This window comes from Lithobates pipiens, unplaced genomic scaffold, assembly GCF_037356315.1.
Source record: "Lithobates pipiens isolate NorthernLeopardFrog02 unplaced genomic scaffold, aLitPip1_a1.2 Scaffold_60, whole genome shotgun sequence".
In the NCBI taxonomy this organism is placed as follows: Eukaryota; Metazoa; Chordata; class Amphibia; order Anura; family Ranidae; genus Lithobates; species Lithobates pipiens.
The window spans coordinates 1929355-1951773 of NW_027507882.1; the positions used below are offsets into that span (position 1 = coordinate 1929355).

A 22419-nucleotide genomic window follows, 5' to 3' on the forward strand; every position below is an offset into this window, starting at 1 on the left:
GTTGATGGCTGCTGGGGGATATATTGTTGCAGGGTGTGTCTATTGTTGCTGGTAGGGGATCTATTGTTGCTTTGGGGTGGGTCTTACCATTCAGTGAGGGGTCCATTATTGCTGGGTGCTTGGGGATCTATTGTTCCTGGTGGGAAGGGGGGTCTATTGTTGCTGAGGGGTATTTTGTTATGTCGCAAAATATTGTTGCTGGGGGGAATCTAATTTTGCTGGGGTTTTTGTTGTTTCTAGGGGGCATTCTATTGTTGCTGGGGGAAGGTTCTATTGTTACTGGGGGGGGGATCTATTGTCACTTGGGGGTGGGTCTTGATGTTCAGGGAGAGGTCTATTATTGCTGGCTGCTTGAGTATCTATTGTTGGTAGGGGGGTCTTTTGTTGCTGAGGGAGGGATATTTTGTTGTGTCGCAATATATCGTTGCTGGGGGAATCTAATTTTGCTGGGGCTTCTATTGTTTCTAGGGGGCATTCTATTGTTGCTCGGGGAGGGTTCTATTGTTACTGGGGAGGGGTCTATTGTCACTTGGGGGGTGGGTCTTGCCGTTCAGGGAGAGGTCTATTATTGCTGGCTGCTTGAGTATCTATTGTTGGCGGTGGGGGTCTATTGTTGCTGAGGGATATTTTGTTGTGGTAGAATATTTTTTTTGCTAAGGGGAGCTATTGTTGCTGGGGAGGATCTATTGTTGCTGGGGGGTTCTATTGTTGCTGGTGGATTTATTATTGCTGGGGGGGTCTGTTCTTGCTGGGGGGTCTATTGTTGCTGGTTATTACAAATTTCATACAAACTACTTCGTCACAAAATTATACTTGGTTCTGTATTCTCTAAAAGGCGCTGTACTGGGAGGTGAGTAGGGGGTGCATCCAAGTGATGGTGCTTTGGTAGCCCTGGTCCATGCCAACATTTTTTCTGGGGCTATGGCCCTTTAAAATAGCCTGCACCAGCCTCAGAAATCCCTGCCGCCCGGTCCAGTAACTTTACCAACATGTGCGACAGATTCGGGTAGTTCTTAATAGTACAAAGTGGCACAAAATAAAAAAAAAAAATAATAATTACTCTAGTTCATAAGTAACGAAATTTAAGGTAATTAAGTTGGTGTACAGAGACAGGCCAGAGGGCCCGTCTCTGTACACATTGTAGCATAGTGGCATATTTGCCACTGCTACCCTCTTGTTGTTAATCTGGGACAGGTCAGTGTGATGATAGCACCATGCCCACCCCTAGGAGAACATCTCAACCCAGCAGTCTCTGTTGTAAGAGGATCCTCATCCTTGGCTCTTTCCAGGTCACTTCCACCAACACGTTTCACCCCGCCCCTTGGGCCTTGTTGTGGAGGTTTTTTGTGTGAGCTCCAACATGAAGTTGTGTTCAGTGGATTTTTGGCAGGATCAACAGGTGTTTTTGTTGTAGTTTAGCAGCATTTTAAAAGAATAAAATACGGGAAGGAGATGTATTGCAGATATACTGTGCATTAACCACTTGCCGCCCGCCCACTGTCAAATAACGGAGGGACGATGCGACTCTCATTCAGGGTGGACATCATATGACGGCGCGCCAGAATAGCCGCGTTGCTAGAACACGGTGCAACCCAGATCTCTGTAAAGAGCCACGGACTTTAACCATGTGATCGGCTATGTCCAACCACAGCCAGTCACATGTAAATGTGGAAGTGCCGGTAATCGGCTCTCCTTGATTCACACTGACAGAGTGTGTGGCAAGTGAGGCATGAGTGCCAATCAGCAATATCTCCGCATAGGGGAGAACAGGGCAGGTAATCAGGGCACTGATAATCTGTGCCCTGATTACAGTAAAGCGGCAGAAGTGCCACCAGTCAGTGCCCATGAGTGGCACCAATCAAAGCCCATGAGTGCCACCAATTAGTGCCCATGAGTGCCCATCAGTGACACAAATCAGTGCCCATCGGTGACACAAATGAATGCCCATTACTGGTGCCAGTCAGTGCTGCCTTTTAGTGCCCACCAGTGCCTGCTCATCAGTGCTGCCCATCAGTGCCGCCCATCAGTGCTATCTATCAGTGCCCACCAGTGCCACCTATAAGTGCCCACCAGTGCCGCCTGTCATTGCTAACCTGTGCCCCCTATCAGTGCCCATCATTTATTTATCTTTAATATTGATTGGACCCTGGGCAAAAATTTTCGACCCCACCCCCCCCCCCCCCCCGAGGTTACAATGTATCATTATCGCTCACTGAGTGGCTGCTAGAGGTTACAGCACAAATTACCGCTCACTGATTAGTTGCTAGAGGCTACAGCACATCTTCTCCTCACTGTCTGCACACCATGGATTGGGGAGGTGAGGGGACCCATTAATAGACAGAAAACTCCTAGGTATCCTAGGACTTCTGCAATCAGTGGCAGTGCTGGGGAGAGTGTGATCAATGGCAATGGTGATATTTCGTATTTTTTTACCGACTACCAATATAAAGCATGACCGCGCAATTGTCATTCAAATTGCAACAGCGCAGAAAGCTGAAAAAGGGCCTGGGCAGGAAGGGGGTGAAAGTGCCCGGTATTGAGGTGGTTACGTTTTATTTTATTTTTTTGACCAGGCTTCCCTGCCCCTGTCTATCTTTGGCTTTCAGTTGGGCGGGGATTTTCTACTGACCTACGTAAAAAATCTCTTCCCAAAATTGCTTCAAAAAAGAGATGGCGGGGGCTACCCGGTGGTTTCTTTCCAGCAGATGTTCCTTCTGTTTTTTGGTGTATCTCTCTGCTGTGCCACACTCAGATTCGTCACCAGGACTAGAAACATTTGTAACCAACCAGGGGAATTCAATAAAGCTGCTGTGCCACTTTTCTGGTGACAATCCCCTTGGTTAATGCGTTGCTCTAAATTTCTGAAGCATCTGCAACACTTTTGGTCTTGACAGCGACTTGTGCGCAAATTTAGGGAGATTTAAAATACGCCTCACCATACAACGCCTGCGCCAAATTCAAAATAAGACATTTGAATGTACTGCCTTTTAGACCGAATTTTTGGCCCCAAGCCAGGCGCATTTTTCCTGCGGGTTTTGCTGCAATTTTTCGTATATATATTGTCACACATCGAAAGCTAGGTAAAATTGCACTACATCTTGGCTCTTAAGAATTAAGAGCACCCAAATGCGCGCCGCTTGTTTTCCCGCAATTTGGAAACATGGGGCAGAGTCGCGCTAATTCCGCCCTTGATTCCAAATTTCTCAGATGTGAATGGGGCCCTTAGGCACAACACATTAACAAGAGCAACTAATGCCAGAAAATTGGTACAGCAGCTTTTTTGAATTGCCACTGTCGCATTTATAGTAGAACTAAAGCCAATCACAGTGGCCACAGGAAACCTTTGCTTTGTTGGCCCCTGTCCGGAAGCACTGGGAGACTGTTCTGGTGACTATCTAAAAAATCCCCTGAGGAAGCCCTTAGTGACGAAACATGTCAGGATGGACACTCTATCGTCACCGCTTTTGTGAAAGAAAAAGGAAAATAATTGTCTGTGGCACAACCAAAAAGTCACAAGCATAGTCTCCCAGTGCTTTTGGACAGGGGCCAACAAACCAATGGAGAAAACAAAGGGGGCGCCGTGTGGCCACAGAAGGTATTCCGAGGGTGACCATATACTGATATACAACACTGCAACTGTAAAAAACAAATTTTTATTCATACAAAGTTAAAATTATTGTTGGTATAAAAATAAAGAGAGCAACCTGTATTTTTAGTTGTGTCAGACAATTATTTTCTTTTTTCTTTCACAAAAGTGGCGACGATAGAGTGTCTATCCCGACATGTTTTACCACTAAGGGCTTCCTCAGGGGATTTTTTAGATAGTCACCAGATCAGTCTGCCAGTGCTTCTGGACGGGGCCAACAAAGTGATGCATAAAACACAGAGTGGCAAAACATATCGGAATAGACACTCTATTGTCACCGCTTTTGTGAAAGAAAGAAGAAAATAATTGTCTGTGTGACAGCAACTTGTCTTTTTGGTTGTGTCACAGACATTTATTTTCTTTTTCCTTTCACAAAAGCGGTGAAGATAGAGTGTCTATCCTGACATGTTTCGTCAAAAAAAGAGAATAGTTGTTTGTGTTGCTCTTAACAATAATTTTAACTTTGTATGCATATAAATGTGGTTTTACATATAAACGTATGGGTCTCTTGTGTTTATGGCACCGTTTAAAATCCCATAAAAAACCTTCATGTATACATTCTATATTCAAGGATATTGACACAACAACAAAAATAAATAAAGACATAATAAAGACAAACATAAATATAAAACAAACAATATTACATAATAGAAGCAACAATAGTTTTTTAGTTTTTTTAAATAAGATTTTAATTAATAATAATAAAGCATGCACTGATTTTGGTCATAAATAGATTTAAAATGAAATGTCGATGTGTTCCACTTCTCCCTGTCGCCGATAAGAGGAAATGGATGTCCATTTAATTAGTGTCACTTGAGAAGTCTTCATCTCCATTAAGCTGTCCGCTGACAGGCGACTCAGTAACGATCTCCGGCATAATGGCCGCTCATAAACGGACCGAATTTGCAGCGCTGATGTAATTTTCTTCTCTTGTAATGACAGTGTGCAGAACATCCATGACCTACAGAGCAAGAAGAACAGAGGTGTCAGGAATAGGAAGGTGTCACTTTAATTTCCATCCAATAGTTTGTTCTCTCCATAGGAAGGGTTTATTTTCTCAGAATTTCAACATTGTTATGTTCAGGGAGCGTTCTCTCCTATCGTTGTATTTAAATCGGACCTCCAAAACAAATATTGGGCTGGTGCCCAACCAACACCAACACCCCCGCCCGTGGGAGACGGACGGGAAGACCTCCTTATCTTAGGAGGCAGATAACAAGGATCTGGGGTAGGGTTGCTCCTCCTCGCTCCGAGGCCATTGCTTCTCCTCCCGGCCAAACAGGAAGTGGGTCCTAAGACTGCCTTGCCAAATCGGGTCTCAGGACTCGCTTCCTTATTGGCCAGGAGGAGAATCAGGAAGCAAATATTATTTTTTTTGCAAATCTTTTTATTAAGATTTAGGCAGTAACCAACAGCAAGCAAACTAACAAACAAAAAAGAACACATACATTGGTCACGACTACAGTTACAGGCGTGGTGTATACAGAGTTCTAATACAAGACAAGCAAATATTATTTTACTACTGTCACACAACTGTGAAAGCCAATTAAAGCCTCAAGCTCTAATCATGTGCTTGACCACTTCCCGCCCAAGGATGTCATATGACGTCCTGGACTTTCAGTGGGAATATCTGAATGATGCCTGCAGCTACAGGCATCATTCAGATATCCTTATTTTTAGCCAGCGATTCTGTGCACCATAAGAATTATTATATTTGCGGTTCCACCGCTTAGTTGTTCTTACAGGCGATGGGAGGGGACACAATATTATATTAAACATGATACATACTACACTGTCAGGTTTTTATTGCCTATATTTATAAGCAATATATATTTTTTATATATTTATCTTTATTATATGGGGTCTTTTTATAAAATATTCACTGAATGACTGTTATAATTATTTGCTGAATTGTAAAAAATGATCCCTGTGCTTTGTCTAATATGATTCCTTCCTATGATTATTGAAATACCCCAATCAGGAAGACATTATGGCCACTAGATGGAGCTGACATAAGTAAGCGAATGTAGCGTGAAACGCATCAATGTGGTTCCCTGCCTGTTGCAGCCGTGATTTTTCCACTAGATGGAGGTGACATGAGTAAGCGAATGTAGCGTGAAACGCATCAACGCTGTTCCCTGCCTGTTGTAGCCATAATTTCTCCACTAGATGGAGCTGACATGAGTAAGCAAATGTAGCGTGAAACGCGTCAACACTGTTCGCTGCCTGTTGTAGCCATGATTTCTCCACTAGATGGAGCTGACCCGAGTAAGCGAATGCAGCGGGAATTCTCCACTAGATGTAGCTGACATGAGTAAGCGAATGTAGTATGAAACGTGTCAACGCTGTTCCCTGCCTGTTGTAGCCATGATTTCTCCAGTAGATGGAGCTGACACGAGTAAGCCAATGTAACGTGAAACGTGTCAACACTGTTCGCTGCCTGTTGTAGCCATGATTTCTCCACTAGATGGAGCTGACACGAGTAAGCGAATGCAGCGTGAATTTTCCACTAGATGTAGCTGACATGAGTAAGCGAATGTCAGCTGTTCCCTGCCTGTTGTAGCTGCGATTTCTCCACTAGATGGAGCTGACATGAGTAAGTGAATGTAGCGTGAAACGTGTCATTGCTGTTCCCCGCCTGTTGAAGCCGTGATTTCTCCACTAGATGGAGCTGACATGAGTAAGCGAATGTAGCGTGAAACATGTCAATGCTGTTCCCTGCCTGTTGTAACCATAATTTCTCCACTAGATGGAGCTGACACGAGTAAGCGAATGCAGCGTGAATTCTCCACTAGATGTAGCTGACATGAGTAAGCGAATGTAGTATGAAACGCGTCAACGCTGTTCCCTGCCTGTTGTAGCCATGATTTCTCCAGTAGATGGCGCTGACACGAGTAAGCCAATGTAGCGTGAAACGTGTCAACGCTGTTCCCTACCTGTTGTAGCCGTGATTTCTCCACTAGATGGAGCTGACATGAGTAAGTGAATGTAGCATGAAATGCGTCAACGCTGTTCCCTGCCTGTTGCAGCTGTGATTTCTCCACTAGATGGAGCTGACATGATTAAGCGAATGTAGAGTGAGATGCGTCAACGCTGTTCCCTGCCTGTTGTGGCTGTGATTTCTCCACTAGATGGAATGACACGAGTAAGCAAATGTAGTGTGAAACGCGTCAACGTTGTTCCCTGCCTGTTGCAGCCGTGATTTCTCCACTAGGTGGAGCTGACATGAGTAAGCGAATGTAGCGTGAAACATGTCAATGCTGTTCCCTGCCTGTTGTAACCATAATTTCTCCACTAGATGGAGCTGACACGAGTAAGCGAATGCAGCGTGAATTCTCCACTAGATGTAGCTGACATGAGTAAGCGAATGTAGTATGAAACGCGTCAACGCTGTTCCCTGCCTGTTGTAGCCATGATTTCTCCAGTAGATGGCGCTGACACGAGTAAGCCAATGTAGCGTGAAACGTGTCAACGCTGTTCCCTACCTGTTGTAGCCGTGATTTCTCCACTAGATGGAGCTGACATGAGTAAGTGAATGTAGCATGAAATGCGTCAACGCTGTTCCCTGCCTGTTGCAGCTGTGATTTCTCCACTAGATGGAGCTGACATGATTAAGCGAATGTAGAGTGAGATGCGTCAACGCTGTTCCCTGCCTGTTGTGGCTGTGATTTCTCCACTAGATGGAATGACACGAGTAAGCAAATGTAGTGTGAAACGCGTCAACGTTGTTCCCTGCCTGTTGCAGCCGTGATTTCTCCACTAGGTGGAGTTGAAACAAGTAAGTGAATATAGCGTGAAACGCATCAACATTGTTCCGTGCCTGTTGCAGCCATGATTTCTCCACTATATGGAACTGACACGAGTAAGCGAATGTAGCATGAAACGTGTCTATGCTGTTCCCTGCCTGTTGTAGCCGTGATTTCTCCACTAGATGGAGCTGACATGAGTAAGCCAATGTTGCGTGAAACGCGTCAACACTGTTTCCTGTCTGTTGTAGCCCTGATTTCTCGACTAAATGGAGCTGATATGATTAACCACTTGCCGACCGCCGCACGCCGATGTATGTCCCTACTTTGGGGGCGGATATAGTTGTCACGGCAGCAGCTAGCTGCCATAACTCCAGTATCCCTGTGTTCGGCCGGCTACAAGATAAAATTGGTCTCTGCGGCAGATTCGCTGCGAGATCACTTTTATCGGTGGCGGGAGGTGATCGCGCCCTCTCACTTGCTGTGCATGGAGACGAGTGAGGGGAAGATGGCCCCCACCCGTTTCCATGACACTGCCGGGGCGAAAGCGACGTCATAACGTAACTTCCCGCCCATACATCTTAAAGGCACATTTTTTTCAAATGACAATTTATTTTTATTTTTTTTTTATTGCATTTTAGTGTAAATATGAGATGTGAGGTCTTTTTGACCCCAGATCTCATATTTAAGAGGTCCTGTCATGCTTTTTTCTATTACAAGGGATGTTTACATTCCCTGTAATAGGAATAAAAGTGACCCAAATTTTATTTTTATTTTTAAACAGTGTAAAAATAAATAAAATCAAACAAAATAAATAAGAAAAATAAATTTTTTTTTTAAAACACCCCGTCCCGAAGAGGTCGCGCACAGACGCAAACGCATAAGTGAGTAGCGCCCGCATATGAAAACGGTGGTCAAACCACACATGTGATCTCCTCTGTAACTCAAAACATGCAACCTGTAGAATTTTTTTAAATGTTGCCTATGGAGACTTTTCAGGGTAAAAGTTTGACGCCATTCCACGAGCGGGTGCAATTTTTAAGGGTGACATGTTGGGTATCAATTTACTCGGCGTAACGTCATCTTTCACAATATAAAAAAAATTGTGCTAACTTTACTGTTGTCTTACTTTTTTTATTCAAAAAAGAGATTTTTTTTTCCAAAAAAAGTGCGCTTGTAAGACCGCTGCGCAAATACGGTGTGAAAAAAAGTATTGCAATGACCGCCATTTTATTCTCTAGGGTGTTAGAAAAAAAAGTATATAATGTTTGGAGGTTCTAAGTAATTTTCTAGCAAAAAAAAACGGTTTTAAACATGTAACCACCAAAATCTCAAAACGAGGTTGGTCCTTAAGTGGTTAGATCGGTACGCTCTAACAGGCCTATGGAAACAGTTAAAATAAGTCCATCTAAACAAGGAAGATGGAAACGAGGTACATGATCTGGCACAGAGTGGCCGCCCTGCTGCAGTACATGTGTGTGGGGTGGTTGCGGGTTGCGGACCCGATGTCCGCCGGACCTGCTGATTGGCTCCCGCTGTGTCAAATCACAGCGAGACCGGGTTGCCGGAGTCACGTGCACGCGCCCCAGACCTGGAAGTGTCACATCACGTACTAGGTATGTCATCCTCCCTGCCGCAGTCCATGTAAAATTCGCTGCATAAATACCGTATGACATAAAAAAATTGCACTGCCCACCATTTTATTCTGTAGGACCTCCGTTTACAAAACATATAGAACGTTTGGAGGTTTTGAGTAATTTTCTAGCTAAAAAAAAAAAAAAATTATTATTTTTACATGTAGGCATAGGCATCGCTAGGGGGTGGCTATTGGGGCTACAGCCCCAAGTCTCTTGTCCCGGTCCAGAATGCAGGGGACAGGGGCAGACTGAGCCGTGGTGGAGCTGGCTCCGGCTCCACCTGAAGCTACTCTTGGTCACTGGTGGCATCATGGCTGCAACTTCCTTCCTGCCCACTGTGCCCAAACTGCCTGGCATTCAAAGTGGAGGAGGATTACACTTCCTCCTCCTCGGTACTGGTGCTCGTGGTGCCTGGACTGGAGCGTCCCGCCGCTGGTCTGGTGGCGGCATGGAGTGCAGAGCAGCGGGATCAAACAGGGAAGAGACCAGGAGGGAGAGAGAGAAGACACCGCCCCCACCACCCTGAGCAGCTTCCCAGGCACCTCCCAGAGCCTGCACTCCTCCAACCTCAGTCCTCTCCCAGCTCACTGTGACTGGAACAGGAAGAAGACTCCAGAAGGCGGGAATTACAATGCGGCCACTGTGCCACATCGATCCCCGCTCGGCACTCAGGCGGGCGGCTCTCCTCCTCTTTCTGGCTGCCTCGCACACCAGCACCATAGCTGAGCTGCTGCTGCAGGACCTGGACACATGAAGTCTGTCTCCTCCTGGTCAGGTAGGTCAGTCAGTGTGTGTATGTCAGGTAGGTAGGTCAGTGTATCTATGTCAGGTAGGTCAGTGTGTGTCAGGTAGGTCAGTGTTTGTCGGTCAGTGTAGGTCAGTGTGTGTCAGGTAGATCAGTGTGGGTCTGTCAGGTAGGTCAGCATGTGTCAGGTAGGTCAGTGTGTGTCAGGTAGGTCAGTGTCATGGGCGTCCGCAGCAGGGGGCAAGGGTGGTCAAGTGCCCCCCCCCCTGGAATCCCCAAGGTGTTGCAGCCGCCGGCGGCTGCATCCTCCGCTCTCTCCTCTGGATCACAGAGCGGGCTGCCTCTGTGTTCGGCGGCAGCTCTGTAACATAGCCCCCCCCCCCAGACCTGCTTGTGTGATAGTAGAGAGAATCAACGTTCCACCTATCACACGAGTCGGTCGGGGGGGGGGGGGCGGGGCCATGTTACAGAACGGCCGCCGTACACAGCCAGCCAGCGCTTTTATCCATAGGAGGAGATGCTGCAGGTAAAGCCTGCCCTGTGTGCCACAGTGCGTGGATAAGAGAATTCTCCTATCCAACTTATTTTACTGTCCCCAGTTCACCTTGTGCTCCCTGCTCCCCCCCCCCCCCCCCCGTGCTCTCCTCCACCACACTCTACTGCCTCCCCCCCAGTGCTCTCCTCTACCACCACACTCTCCTGCCCCCCAGTGCTCTCTCCTCCACCACCACACTCTCCTGCCCCCCCCCCCCAGTGCTCTCCTCCACCACCACACTCTCCTGCCCCCCCAGTGCCCCTCCTCCACCACCACACTCTCCTGCCCCCCCAGTGCTCTCCTCCACCACCACACTCTCCTGCCCCCCTCCAGTGCTCTCCTCCACCACCACACTCTCCTGCCCCCCCCCCAGTGCTCTTCTCCACCACCGCACTCTCCTGCCCCCCCCAGTGCCCTCCTCCACCACCGCACTCTCCTGCCCCCCCCCCCCCCGTGCTCTCCTCCACCACCACACTCTCCTGCCCCCCCCCCAGTGCTCTCCTCCACCACCACACTCTCCTGCCCCCCCCCCCAGTGCTCATCTCCACCACCACACTCTCCTGCCCCCCCCCCAGTGCTCTCCTCCACCACCACACTCTCCTGCCCTCCCCTCAGTGCTCTCCTCTACCACCACACTCTCCTGCCCCCCCCCCAGTGCTCTCCTCTACCACCACACTCTCCTGCCCCCCCCCCCGTGCCCTCCTCCACCACCACACTCTCCTGCCCCCCCGTGCTCTCCTCCACCACCACACTCTCCTGCCCTCCCCTCAGTGCTCTCCTCCACCACCACACTCTCCTGCCCTCCCCTCAGTGCTCTCCTCCACCACCACACTCTCCTGCCCCCCCAGTGCTCTCCTCCACCACCACACCTCTCCTGCCCTCCCCCAGTGCTCTCTTCCACCACCACACTCTCCTCCCCTCCACAGTGCTCTCCACTCCCCCCAGTGCTCTCCCCCTTGCCCCCCCAGTGCTCTCCTCCACCACACTCTCCTGCCCCCCTCCACACTTTTCTCCTCCCCTGTTCTTGCTGCCCCCCCATGCTCTCCAGCTCTCCCCATCCTTCTCTAGCCACCATCCCAGTGCTCTCCCGTCCTGTCCCCCCCCCCCCCCAGTGCTCCCCCGCCCTGTTCCCCCCAGTGCTCTCCACTCTGCCCAGTGCTCCCCCCATCCCCCCCCACAGTGCTCTCCTCTCCCCCCAGTCATCGACCCTCCGTGCTCTCCCCCCCTGTTATTTCCCCCCCAGTGCTCTCCACTCCCTCCAGTGCTCTCCCCCCCTCCAGTGCTCTCCCCCCTGTCCCCCCCAGTGCCCTCCCACTTCCCCACTGCCCCCCCAGTGCTCTCCTCTACCCTCCAGTGCTCTCCCCCTGTTCTCCCCCCCCCCCAGTGCTCTCCACCCAGTGCTCTCCACTCCCCCCAGTGCTCTCCCCCCTGTTCTTCAGCTCTCCCCATCACTCTCCAGCCCCCACCACAGTGCTCTCCAGCCCCCAATTCTCCCCACCCCTGTTCTTTCTGCCCCCCTGGTGTTCTCCAGCTCCCCCAGTGCTCTCTACCCTTCGTACTCTCCACCCCTGTTCTTTTTGGCTCCCCCCAGCACTCTCCACTCCCCACCCCTGTACTCTCCACTCCCCTGCATTTTGCCCCCACCCATGTGCTCTTCAACCCTACCAGTGCTCTCCACCCCACATAGTGCTCTCCAGTCCCCCGTGCTTCCACCCCTGTTCTTTCTGGCCCCCACTGGTGCTCTCAAGCTCCCCCCCATTGCTGTCCACTCCCCCCTGCTCTTTGTATCCCCCTAGTCCTCTCCAGCCCCGTGCTCTCCACCCCTGTTTTTCTGCCCCCCCAGTGCTCTTCACCACCCTACACTCTTAGCCCCCCCCAGTGCTCTCAGCCTACCGTGCTCTCTACCCCTGTTCTTATTGGCCCCCCCAGTGCTCTCAAGTTCCCCCCAGCGCTTTCCGCTCCCCATCCCTGTGATCTCCACTCCCCCTCGCTCTTTGCCCCCACCCATGTGTTGTCCAACCCCGCCAGTACTCTTTGCTCCCCCTTCTCTACAACTCCCACCCAGTGCTCTCCACTTCCCCAAAACCAGAGGACAGGCGGACTGGGGCTGGAAAATGAGGACAGCTGAAGGTCCAGGTGGCCAGGGACCACGCCATCTCACAGGAGACAGATCCTCTGGAAGGAGCACCGTCCCCATTCCAAAACGAGAACAGACCCTGCCTGCTGCTGGCCATCATGGATATCCTGCTGGCATGCAAGGTACCATACCAAGCATCAACAACACACCTTCCACAGACAGGGACTGCAGACTGGGACATGGGGCACAGGAGGGGCTGCAATGATGGACACAGTGAGGCTGCATTCACGGCACAGTAAAGCTGCATTTGATGGACACAGTGAGGCTGCATTTGATGGACACAGTGAGGCTGTATTTGATGGGCACAGTGAAGCTGCATTTGATGGACACAGTGAGGCTGCATTTGATGGACACAGTGAGGCTGCATTTGATGGGCACAGTGAGGCTGCATTTGATGGGCACAGTGAGGCTGCATTTGATGGGCACAGTGAGGCTGCATTTGATGGGCACAGTGAGGCTGCATTTGATGGTGTCAGGTACTCACCAAAGCCGAAGTGCTGAGAGCGGCTTCCCTTGCAGCTGGGTGCACAGTACCCCTGAGGATGAAACAGCGGGTACAGGGCACAGAGAGGCACGGGTTGCCAGCAGGTGACTGGAATGCAGCAGGTCCACTGAAGGAAGAGATGCCCGTGCAGAAGATCTTGGAACTGGTAGAGGTAAACACCTGCCAGGGTTCCAATACCTGGAGTGAAGGCCGAGGGTCAAACACAGGTACAGTCCGTGAGACAAAGGATATTCCAGAAGCAGGCCGAGGGTCAAGCACAGGTATCAGTCCGTGAGACAAGGGATATTCCAGAAACAGGCCGAGGGTCAAGCACAGGTATCAGTCCGTGAGATAAAGGATATTCCAGAGGCAGGCCGAGGGTCAAGCACAGGTATCAGTCCGTGAGCCAGCAAGGCTAAGTGCAGAAAGTCCGTTTAAACAAGCCAGGGGTCAGATCAGGAGAGAAGCAGAGTGGTCTTCAAACAAGCCGGGTCACAACAGGAAGTGGTCAACAGGAACACAGGTGAGCTGAGGAGACAAACCAGCAAAGACACAGAGCACATTGATGCCTTTTATAGGACTGTCAGGCCAATCAGGTAAGGCCCATAGCCGTGTGCATAGGCTTGCACATGCGTGTACGACATTGTGTCGTACGATGCATATGCATGCGTCGTTGTGCAGCTCTTCCCCGCAGGCGCACGGGGAAGTGCCGACGTTGAAGTCTGGTGATTCTCTGACAGATGGGCACTGGTGAGGCTGCATTGAGCTCTTGCATCAAGTTTGCAGTCTCTGACCATCTCCTGTAGAGAGTCTGGAGAGCAGTCAAGAGTGGGAGCACCGCCAGGATGGGGTTCATGGGAGAAGTCAGACTTGTGTGGACTGTGGACAGGTGACTATAGGATAAAACCAAAGCCACCAAGCTGGAGCCGACTGACTGAGCCCTGCACAGTGCACCTGAGAGGAGGTCAGTGAAAGCACCGCCAGGCCAGTCGGTGGGGGGGGGGGGGGGGGTTCACTGATGTAAGGGGGGGGGGGTGAATACGATAATGTAAGGGGCACTGATATAAGGGGTTTCCTCCTTATATTAGTAACCCACCCCCCTTACCTTCGAGTATTCTTTCTGCAGAAGGTGGTCCCCCCCATGTTCTGAGTTCCTGGGGTCCCCCTTGATGATTGATCACTTACCACTATTAACTGGTAAAATGTATGGTTTTCCCTTTCATGAACAAGAAAATAATGACGTTATGCTGTTGGGCTGGTATAATAATGCTGTGAGGCTGGTATGAAATTTTTTCCAGGGCTGGTTTTTGAAAGCGTGGGCGTCCGCAAGGTTACTCAGGTGGCTGCGTACCATGCCCATATAGCCTAGAGAATGTGCATCTTTTTACATTGCAATACATCTGTTGTTGCCATATTTTTATCTTTATGAAAACAGCCTATACAGTGACAGTATGAGATCAAAATATGGCCACAACAGATGTATTGCAATGTAAAAAGATGTACATTCTCTAGGCTATATGGGCATGGTACGCAGCCACCAGAGTAACTTCCAATACAAAGTGAAGATGAATTATCTGTTATATAACACATATGTATTACCAGTGGAAATATTTTCATGAGATTGCCGAAAAGGGGCGGAGCATGAGCGGCCTTAAAATGATGCCCCCCCTTGGAAAAAGTTCTGCGGACGCCCATGGTCAGTGTGTGTCAGGTAGGTCAGTGTGTGTCTGTCAGGTAGGTCAGTGTAGGTCAGCGTGTGTCAGGTAGGTCAGTGTAGGTCAGTGCATGTCAGGTAGGTCAGTGTGTGTATGTCAGGTAGGTCAGTGTATGTATGCCAGGTAGGTCAGTGTAGGTCAGCGTGTATCTGTCAGGTAGGTCAGTGTGTGTCAGGTAGGTCAGTGTATGTAGGTCAGTGTGTGTCAGGTAGTCAGTGTGGGTCAGGTAGGTCAGTGTTGGCCAGTGTAGGTCAGCGTATGTCAGTGTATGTCAGTGTGTGTCAGGTAGGTCAGTGTGTGTATGTCAGGTAGGTCAGTGTGTCAGGTAGGTCAGCTTAGTGGTCAGCATTGATGGGCACTGGTAAGTCAGGCAGCAACCAGCAAGTGAGTTTACCTCCCACCACACAACCCCACCACCCAGCCAAAAAGCCCTGTGCCACTAGAGCCCCCCCCCCCAAACCCGTGCCGGCCTCTGACTTCGGGCTGAAGCCCCCTGGTCTTTTTGACACCTAGCAGCGCCCCTGCATGTAGGGGAGAAATATCAGAATGGGCCCAGGTGGGAAGTAGTTTGAATGATGGGAGTTGTTTGTGGTAGTCGTGCACAGAGCCCTGGGGCTCCCATCTATACCTAATACTGGGGATTGGAAGCAGCCAGGTGTTATATACAGGGATGGACCTGCCGGCTGTCTCCCATAATATAGTAAAATATGTTCTTGCTGCAATATGAAGGTAATTGGGGGAGGGTTGGCCAAACCACAAGCGCAAACCAGCACACATTCATTTTCTGCAGTGAAAAGATTTTATTATGGTTCTGAAATGCATTGCCAATCCCTATTGACAAGCTAATAATTGCTCCATTGTAGCAGTAATGATTTTCTCCTCCATGCCAGCATCTGAGACGCCGGAGAAAATTGGGCTACTGGGAACACCTCTCCGCACTTGGCTGCCAAGTAACTAAATTTCAGAATCTACCTTTATAGTAACAACTTTATTTGGCCGCCACCCCCCCCCCCCCCCCCCATCCCCCATAATCTACAATTGTGGGAATAATTTTAGTCATCTAAAATCTATTTTACCTCTCCTTGTATATAAGGCTTACCGATTGATTTTCTATATAGGCTGAAGTCCATTGTGTGCAGGCAAATGTGCATTTCTGTCCATCCAATCCTGAGATTTATACTGCTCCGCCACCTCAGCACGGCCCTGTCTGTGCAGGGCAGGGGACATTTCTCTGCTGCGGTTCACTAAAACCTACAGGTTTTGTCCCTCCCCCAGCTCTGTGATTGGACAGTAAAGGAGAAGCAGCAGACTGGGAACTCATCTACAGTGCCTTGAAAAAGTATTCACACCCCTTGAAATTTCCCACATTTTGTCATGTTACACCAAAAACGTCAATGTATTTTATTGGGATTTTATGTAATAGACCAACACAAAGTGGCAAATAATTGTGAAGTGGAAGGAATTTGATAAATGGTTTTTCAATTTTTTTTTTTTTACAAATAAATGTGAAAAGTGTGGGGGGCATTTGTATTCAGCCCCCTTACTTTGATACTCCTAACTAAAATCTAGAGGAACCATTGCCTTCAGAAGTCACCTAATTAGTAAATAGAGTCCACCTGTGTGTAATTCAATCTCAGTATAAATACAGCTGTTCTGTGAAGCCCTCAGAGAACCTTAGTGAACAAACAGCATCATGAAGGCCAAGGAACACACCAGACAGGTCAGGGATAAAGCTGTGAAGAAGTTTAAAGCAGGGTTAGGTAATATAAAAAAAAAAAACGCAAGCTTTGAACATCTCAAGAAGCTCTGTTCAATCCATCATCTGAAAATGGAAAGAGTATGACACAACTGCAAACCTACCAAGACATGGCCATCCACCTAAACTGACCGGCCCGGGCAAGGAGAGCATTTAACAGAGAAGCATTCAAGAGGTCCATGGGAACTCTGGAGGAGCTGCAGAGATCCACAGCTCAGGTGGAGAATCTGTCAACAGGACAACTATTAGTCGTGCTCTCCACAAATCTGGTCTTTATGGAAGAGTGACAAGAAGAAAGTCATCGGTGAAAGAAATCCATAAGAAGTCCTATTTGCAGTTTGCTAGAAGCCATGTGAGGGACACAGCAAACATGTGGAAGAAGGTGCTCTGGTCAGATGAGACCAAAATTGACCTTTCTGGCCAAAAAGCAAAACGCTATGTGTGGAAGAAAACTAACACTGTACATCACCCTGAACACACCATCCCCACAGTGAAACATGGTGGCGGCAGCATCATGTTGTTGGTATGCTTTTCTTCAGCAGGGACAGGGAAGCTGGTCAGAGTTGATAGGAAGATGGATGGAGCCAAATACAGGACAATCCTAGAATAAAACCTGTAATGCCGCGTACACACGATCAAAAAATCCAGTGGAAAAGTCCGGCAAAAACTCAAGTCCGCCCGTGTGTAGCCTCCGGTGGACTTTTTTACCTAAAAGTCCGGCGGACTTAGAAAGTATTTTTGCACTCCAATCTGTCCGCCAGACTCGCATTTCGGCGGACAGTCCGGCCGTGCGTGTGCCAGTCCGCCGTACTTTTGAAATGAACGGACTTTTTCCGCCTGGAGAAAAGTCTGCTCATTTTGAGCGCGTCTCCAGGTAGCCGGGGCCAGCGAAGGAGGCGTCGCTGGCCCCGTCACCTGGTATGGACTTAAAGGGGAATCCCTACGCCGAAAAATCGCACGGCCCCCCCTTCCCCAAGGCACCCCCCCATGTTGAGGGCACGCTGCCTGGCACGGCTCAGGAGGGGGGGCGCTCGCCCACCCCCTTTCCTGGCCGGCCGGTTAACGTGCTCGGATAAGGGTCTAATGTGGACCTAGGGGGGGACCCCCCAAGCCGATTTTTCGGCATAGGGATTCCCCTTTAAGTCCATACCAGGTGACGGGGCCAGCGACGCCTCCAGGAAAGTCTGCTCATTTTGAGCGCGTCTCCAGGTAGCCGGGGCCAGCGAAGGAGGCATCGCTGGCACCGGCTACCTGGAGACGCACTCAAAATGAGCGGACTTTCCTCCGCATGTGTGGGCGAGTCCGTTCATTTCAAAAGTACGGCGGATAGTCCGGCGGACTTAGTACGCCGTATTAGTCTGCTGAAAAAGTGCCGTGTGTGGGCAAGTAGCTCGTTCGGAAAGTCCGGCTAGTTGGCTACGTGTGTATGCGGCATTAGAGTCTGCAAAAGACTTGAGACTGGGGTGGAGGTTCACCTTCCAGCAGGACAACGACCCGAAACATACAGCCAGAGCTACAATGGAATGGTTTAGATCAAAGCATATTCATGTGTTAGAATGGCCCAGTCAAAGTCCAGACCTACATCCAAATGAGAATCTGCGACAAGACTTGAAAATTGCTGTTCACAGACGCTCTCCATCCAGTCTGACAGAGCTTGAGATATTTTGCAAAGGAGAATGAGCAAAAATGTCCCTCTATAGATGTGCAAAGCTGGTAGAGACATCCTCAAAAAGACTTGCAGCTGTAAGTGCAGTGAAAGGCGGCGCCATACAAATGTACCCCACGCTTTTCACATGTTTACGAATAGAGATAGACACCAAATCACTTAAAGCGGAGTTCCACTTTTATAAAGAAAAATTGGGTAGAGTTGGCGCTATACCTTTAACCACTTGCCGCCCGCCCTATAGGCAATTGGCGGCTGCAAAGTGGTTTCAAAATCCTGACCGGACGTCATATGACGTGATCATGATTTTGAGCCGCTGCGCGCCCCCGAGGGCGTGCATCATGGCGATCGTTGTTGCGGGGTGTCAGTCTGACACCCCACAACTACGATCTTGGTAAAGAGTCTCCGACGGAGACTCTTTACCACGTGATCAGCCGTGTCCAATCACGGCTGATCACAGTGTAAATAGGAAAAGCCGGTGATCGTCTTTTCCTCACTCGCGTCTGTTAGACGCGAGTAGAGGAGAGCCAATCAGCTGCTCCTCTGACAAGGGGGGGTCTGTGCTGATCGATTATCAGCGCAGCCCCCCCCCGAGGATGCCCACACTGGACCGCCAGGGATGCCACCAGACCACCAGGGATGCCCAGCACAAGGTAATCCTCCCTAGACCACCAGGGATGCCAGTCAGTGCCAACAATGGATGCCAATCAGTGCCCATAATGGATGCCAATCAGTGCCCACAATGGGCATCAAATGATTGGCATGCATTATTGTTTGGCACTGATTGGCATCTATTAGTACAATATAACATAATACAATGCCGCCTATCAGTGCCCACCTGTGCCGCCTATCAGTGCCCACCTGTGCCGCCTATCAGTGCCCACCTGTGCCGCCTATCAGTGCCCACCTGTGCCCGCCTATCAGTGCCCACCTGCGCCGCCTATCAGTGCCCATCCATGCCCATCTGTGCCGCCTATCCATGTCCATCTGTGCCGCCCATCCATGCCAATCCGTGCCAGCTATCAGTGCCAATTTTTGTCACCCATCAGTGCCACCCATCAGTGCGGCCTATCAGTGCCCATCAGTGCGCCTATTAGTGCCACATATCAGTGTCCATCAGTGCCACTTCATTGGTGCCCATCAGTGCCGCCTTATCAGTGCCCATCAGTGTAGCCCCATCAGTGCCCATCAGTGAAGGAGAAAACGTACTTATTTACAAAGTTTTGAAACTGAAACAAAAAAAAAACATATTTTTTTCAAAATTTTTGGTATTTTTTTATTTGTTTAGCAAAATATAAAAACCATAGAGGTGATCAAATTACCACCAAAAGAAAGCTCTATTTGTGGGAATAAAATGATAAAAAATTCATTCGGGTACAGTGTAGCATGACCGCGCAATTGTCATTCAAAGTGCGACAGCACTGAAAGCTCAAAATTGGTCTGGGCAGGAAGGTGTTTAAGTGCCCTGTATTGAAGTGGTTAAATTTGTTATATGTATCAATTCACAAATCTCTTTACTCATTAGTGTTATAAAATTACTACTTATCAGTGCATTTAACAAAAAAGATTATTGTGAAAGTTTATGAAAATTTAGTGTCCGTGCCCAATAGCAGGGCCCTCTTGCTTCCAGAGGTAAAAAAAAAAAATTATAAAAATGTGTGAAAATTCCTTAGTGCTACAAAGACATTAATCAACATTTATACCCAGTGGTTACATCAGAAACCAAAGAATTTTTTGTTAGAATTTTGTGAAAAATTCAAGCAAAATAAAAAAGGAATAAAAATAAAAAATAAAAATGAAATTCAAATCCTCCAGTCTTTTTTTCTATGAATGTAGAATGCTGGCAAATGCTTTGTGATATGCAAAACAGTTCACAACCAGTATTTCAATTCCAAATGGTGACTTGTGCAAGTTTCCAAAGTAAATCCCCGGTGCGCTTTGGTGAAATTAAATTATATTGCGCTCACCAGATCCTACCCCTACTGGGGAGAAAACGCCTCCACAGTGTTAGCCCCTGTGCTGCTCTCCGGCGCCTCCCTGGGAGTCTGGTTAGTCATCGACAGGTGAAATTCTCATTCCAATAGAGAATGGAATGAATGCTTCATGCTTCTTAAAATTGCCTTCTGTATCCAGAAAATGCTCTGGGTAAAACTCATAAGATTTTTCAAAGTAGCCTTTGTCTCTTAGAGAAGAGGAGAGCAGTGGGATGACTGTAGTTCCCTTAGAACAAAGCTTTTCCAGTGGTGCCTGTTCCACCTTTGTCTCCTCCCCCTTCCGGTGCCACATTTGGCACCTTTCAGGGGGAGGGCGGATGCCTGTCTGTCATAAAAATCTCATGAAGAGACTGACCCCCAAGTCTTCTGGTTTACGATCGCGGGCGTCACCGTGGGTCGTGCGCGTGCGTTCATGTGCGTGCACGGGCACCTGCGCGGTCGCGTGCGCGCGTCCGTGTTGGCGCCAAATGGCCTATTTAAACTAGCCTCTTCCTAATGGTCTCTGCTGTCTGCTCTACAGCATTATACCTGTGAGACCTGATCCGTAGCATTCGTTCCTGTTTGACCCGGCCTGCCTGTGACCCTTCTGCTATCTGCCTGCACCCGACCCCGGCTTGTTGTGACGATTCTCCTGCCTGTTTCCCTTGTACTACGCTTCCAGTCTGATATCTGACCCGGCTTGCTTTGACCATCCATCTGCTAAGGTGAACCTGCTTATATTGAACTGTGTCATCTGCTGAAAGTAACCTGCTTGTATTGAACTGTTCACCTGCTGCAAGTACCTGCTTATATTGCACTGTTCATCTGCTACAAGTTACCTGTCTTATTGAACTGTTCACCTGCTGCAAGTACCTGCTTATATAGCACTGTTCATCTGCTACAAGTTACTTGTCTTATTGAACTGTTTACCTGCTTCAAGTACCTGCTTATATTGCACCGCTCATCTGTTACAAGTGCCTGCTTCTCTGCACTGCTTTCATCTGCTGCAAGTTACCTGCTTCATTGAACCGTGTTACCTGCTATAAGTTTCCTGCTTTGCTGAACTGTAACATTTGCTATAAATTACCTGCTGATCCATCTGCTGTGATTACCTGTTCCACTGAACTTCACCTATCCATCCTTCTCATCTGTTGATCCTGCCAGGCACCTGTACCCCTCCTTACTCCTGTGTTCCCTGTTACATTGCCAGGAAACCGGTAGTGGGAGTCGTAAGGGAGGCCTCTTTCCGCAATCCGGGCTCGCTACTAGAAGGTACGTGACACTGTCTTTGAAGGTATCTTGTCCCACTTCCAGGAGTCCAGCCACGGCGCATTACGTCAGCAGCTCAGCTCCCTCCTCCTCCCTCCTCCTACCCCCTGCCGCCGAGCCAGTAGGAGATCGCAGCGGCGTGCATGCGCAGTAGCCATAATGTTTCCCTTACCTGCAATGGCAACGGCAGCATGAAAACATCAGCTGGGGTGCCGACATCTCTGGACTCCAGGACAGGTAAGTGTCTGATTATTAAAAGTCAGCAGCTGCAGTATGTGAAGCTGCTGGCTTTAAATTTTTTGCAGGGTGGGCGGACCTCCTCTTTAAGTAAGCATATAGCTTACCAGCTTACTAGCATATAGCTGGTTGAACGAAAAAACAGATTAATGTATGGGCTCGTTAAGGCTGATCACTTAATTATTCATATTGTACCTGCTGATTGAACAGAAAAAAAAATTATTAATATATGGGCTCGTTAAGACTGACTGAGAGAACAGGAAAGAAATGGGGAGGGTTCTAGCTAGAACTGGGACTAACTAGCACTAAACAGGAGGGGAAGACAGAATGAGAGACACCAAATCACCTCAAGCAGAGTTTCACCCAACAGGCATGGTGAGTTCTCCCGGAAGGCCGGCCCCTCTTCTCCTTCCCCTGCCACCAGACCATTCACAAAGTGCAGCGCAATTTGCGCATACGCAGTAGGGAGCCATCTGTGAAGCTGTAAGGAATGGCGGCGGCAAAAACTGAGAGCTGATTGAAAAATGGCTGGGGATCCCTAGACAGGTAAGTGCCCTAATATTAAAAGTCAGCAGCTACAGTATCTCACAAAAGTACACCCCTCACATTTTTGTAATAACACCGAAGAAATGACACTTGTCTACAATGTAGTAGTGAGTGTACAGCTTGTATAACAATGTGAATTTGCCGTCCCCTCAAAATAACTCAACACACAGCCATTAACCACTTAAGCCCGGACCAATTGTCAGCCTAAGGACCAGAGGTCTTTTTACAATTTCGCACTGCACTGCTTTAACTGGTAATTGCGCGTTCATGCAATGTTGTACCCAAACGAAATTTGCGTCCTTTCTTCCCACAAATAGAGCTTTCTTTTGA

At 48.8% G+C, this 22419-nt stretch overlaps 1 protein-coding gene across 3 annotated transcripts in view; it reads right to left on the minus strand.

The window, feature by feature from the left end:
• Window positions 1-4316: 4316 nt before the first annotated feature.
• LOC143958278 (uncharacterized) overlaps window positions 4317-22419 on the minus strand; it is a 195578-nt gene continuing 177475 nt past the window's right edge. Inside the window, exon 10 of one of the 3 annotated variants that reach the window (XM_077467795.1) lies at window positions 4317-4607. In XM_077467795.1, the coding sequence (XP_077323921.1) occupies window positions 4533-4607 (75 nt within the window). In that variant the 3' untranslated portion in view covers window positions 4317-4532. The remainder of the gene's footprint in view (window positions 4608-22419) is intronic. The other 2 variants (XM_077467798.1, XM_077467796.1) reach the window with 2 other exon arrangements.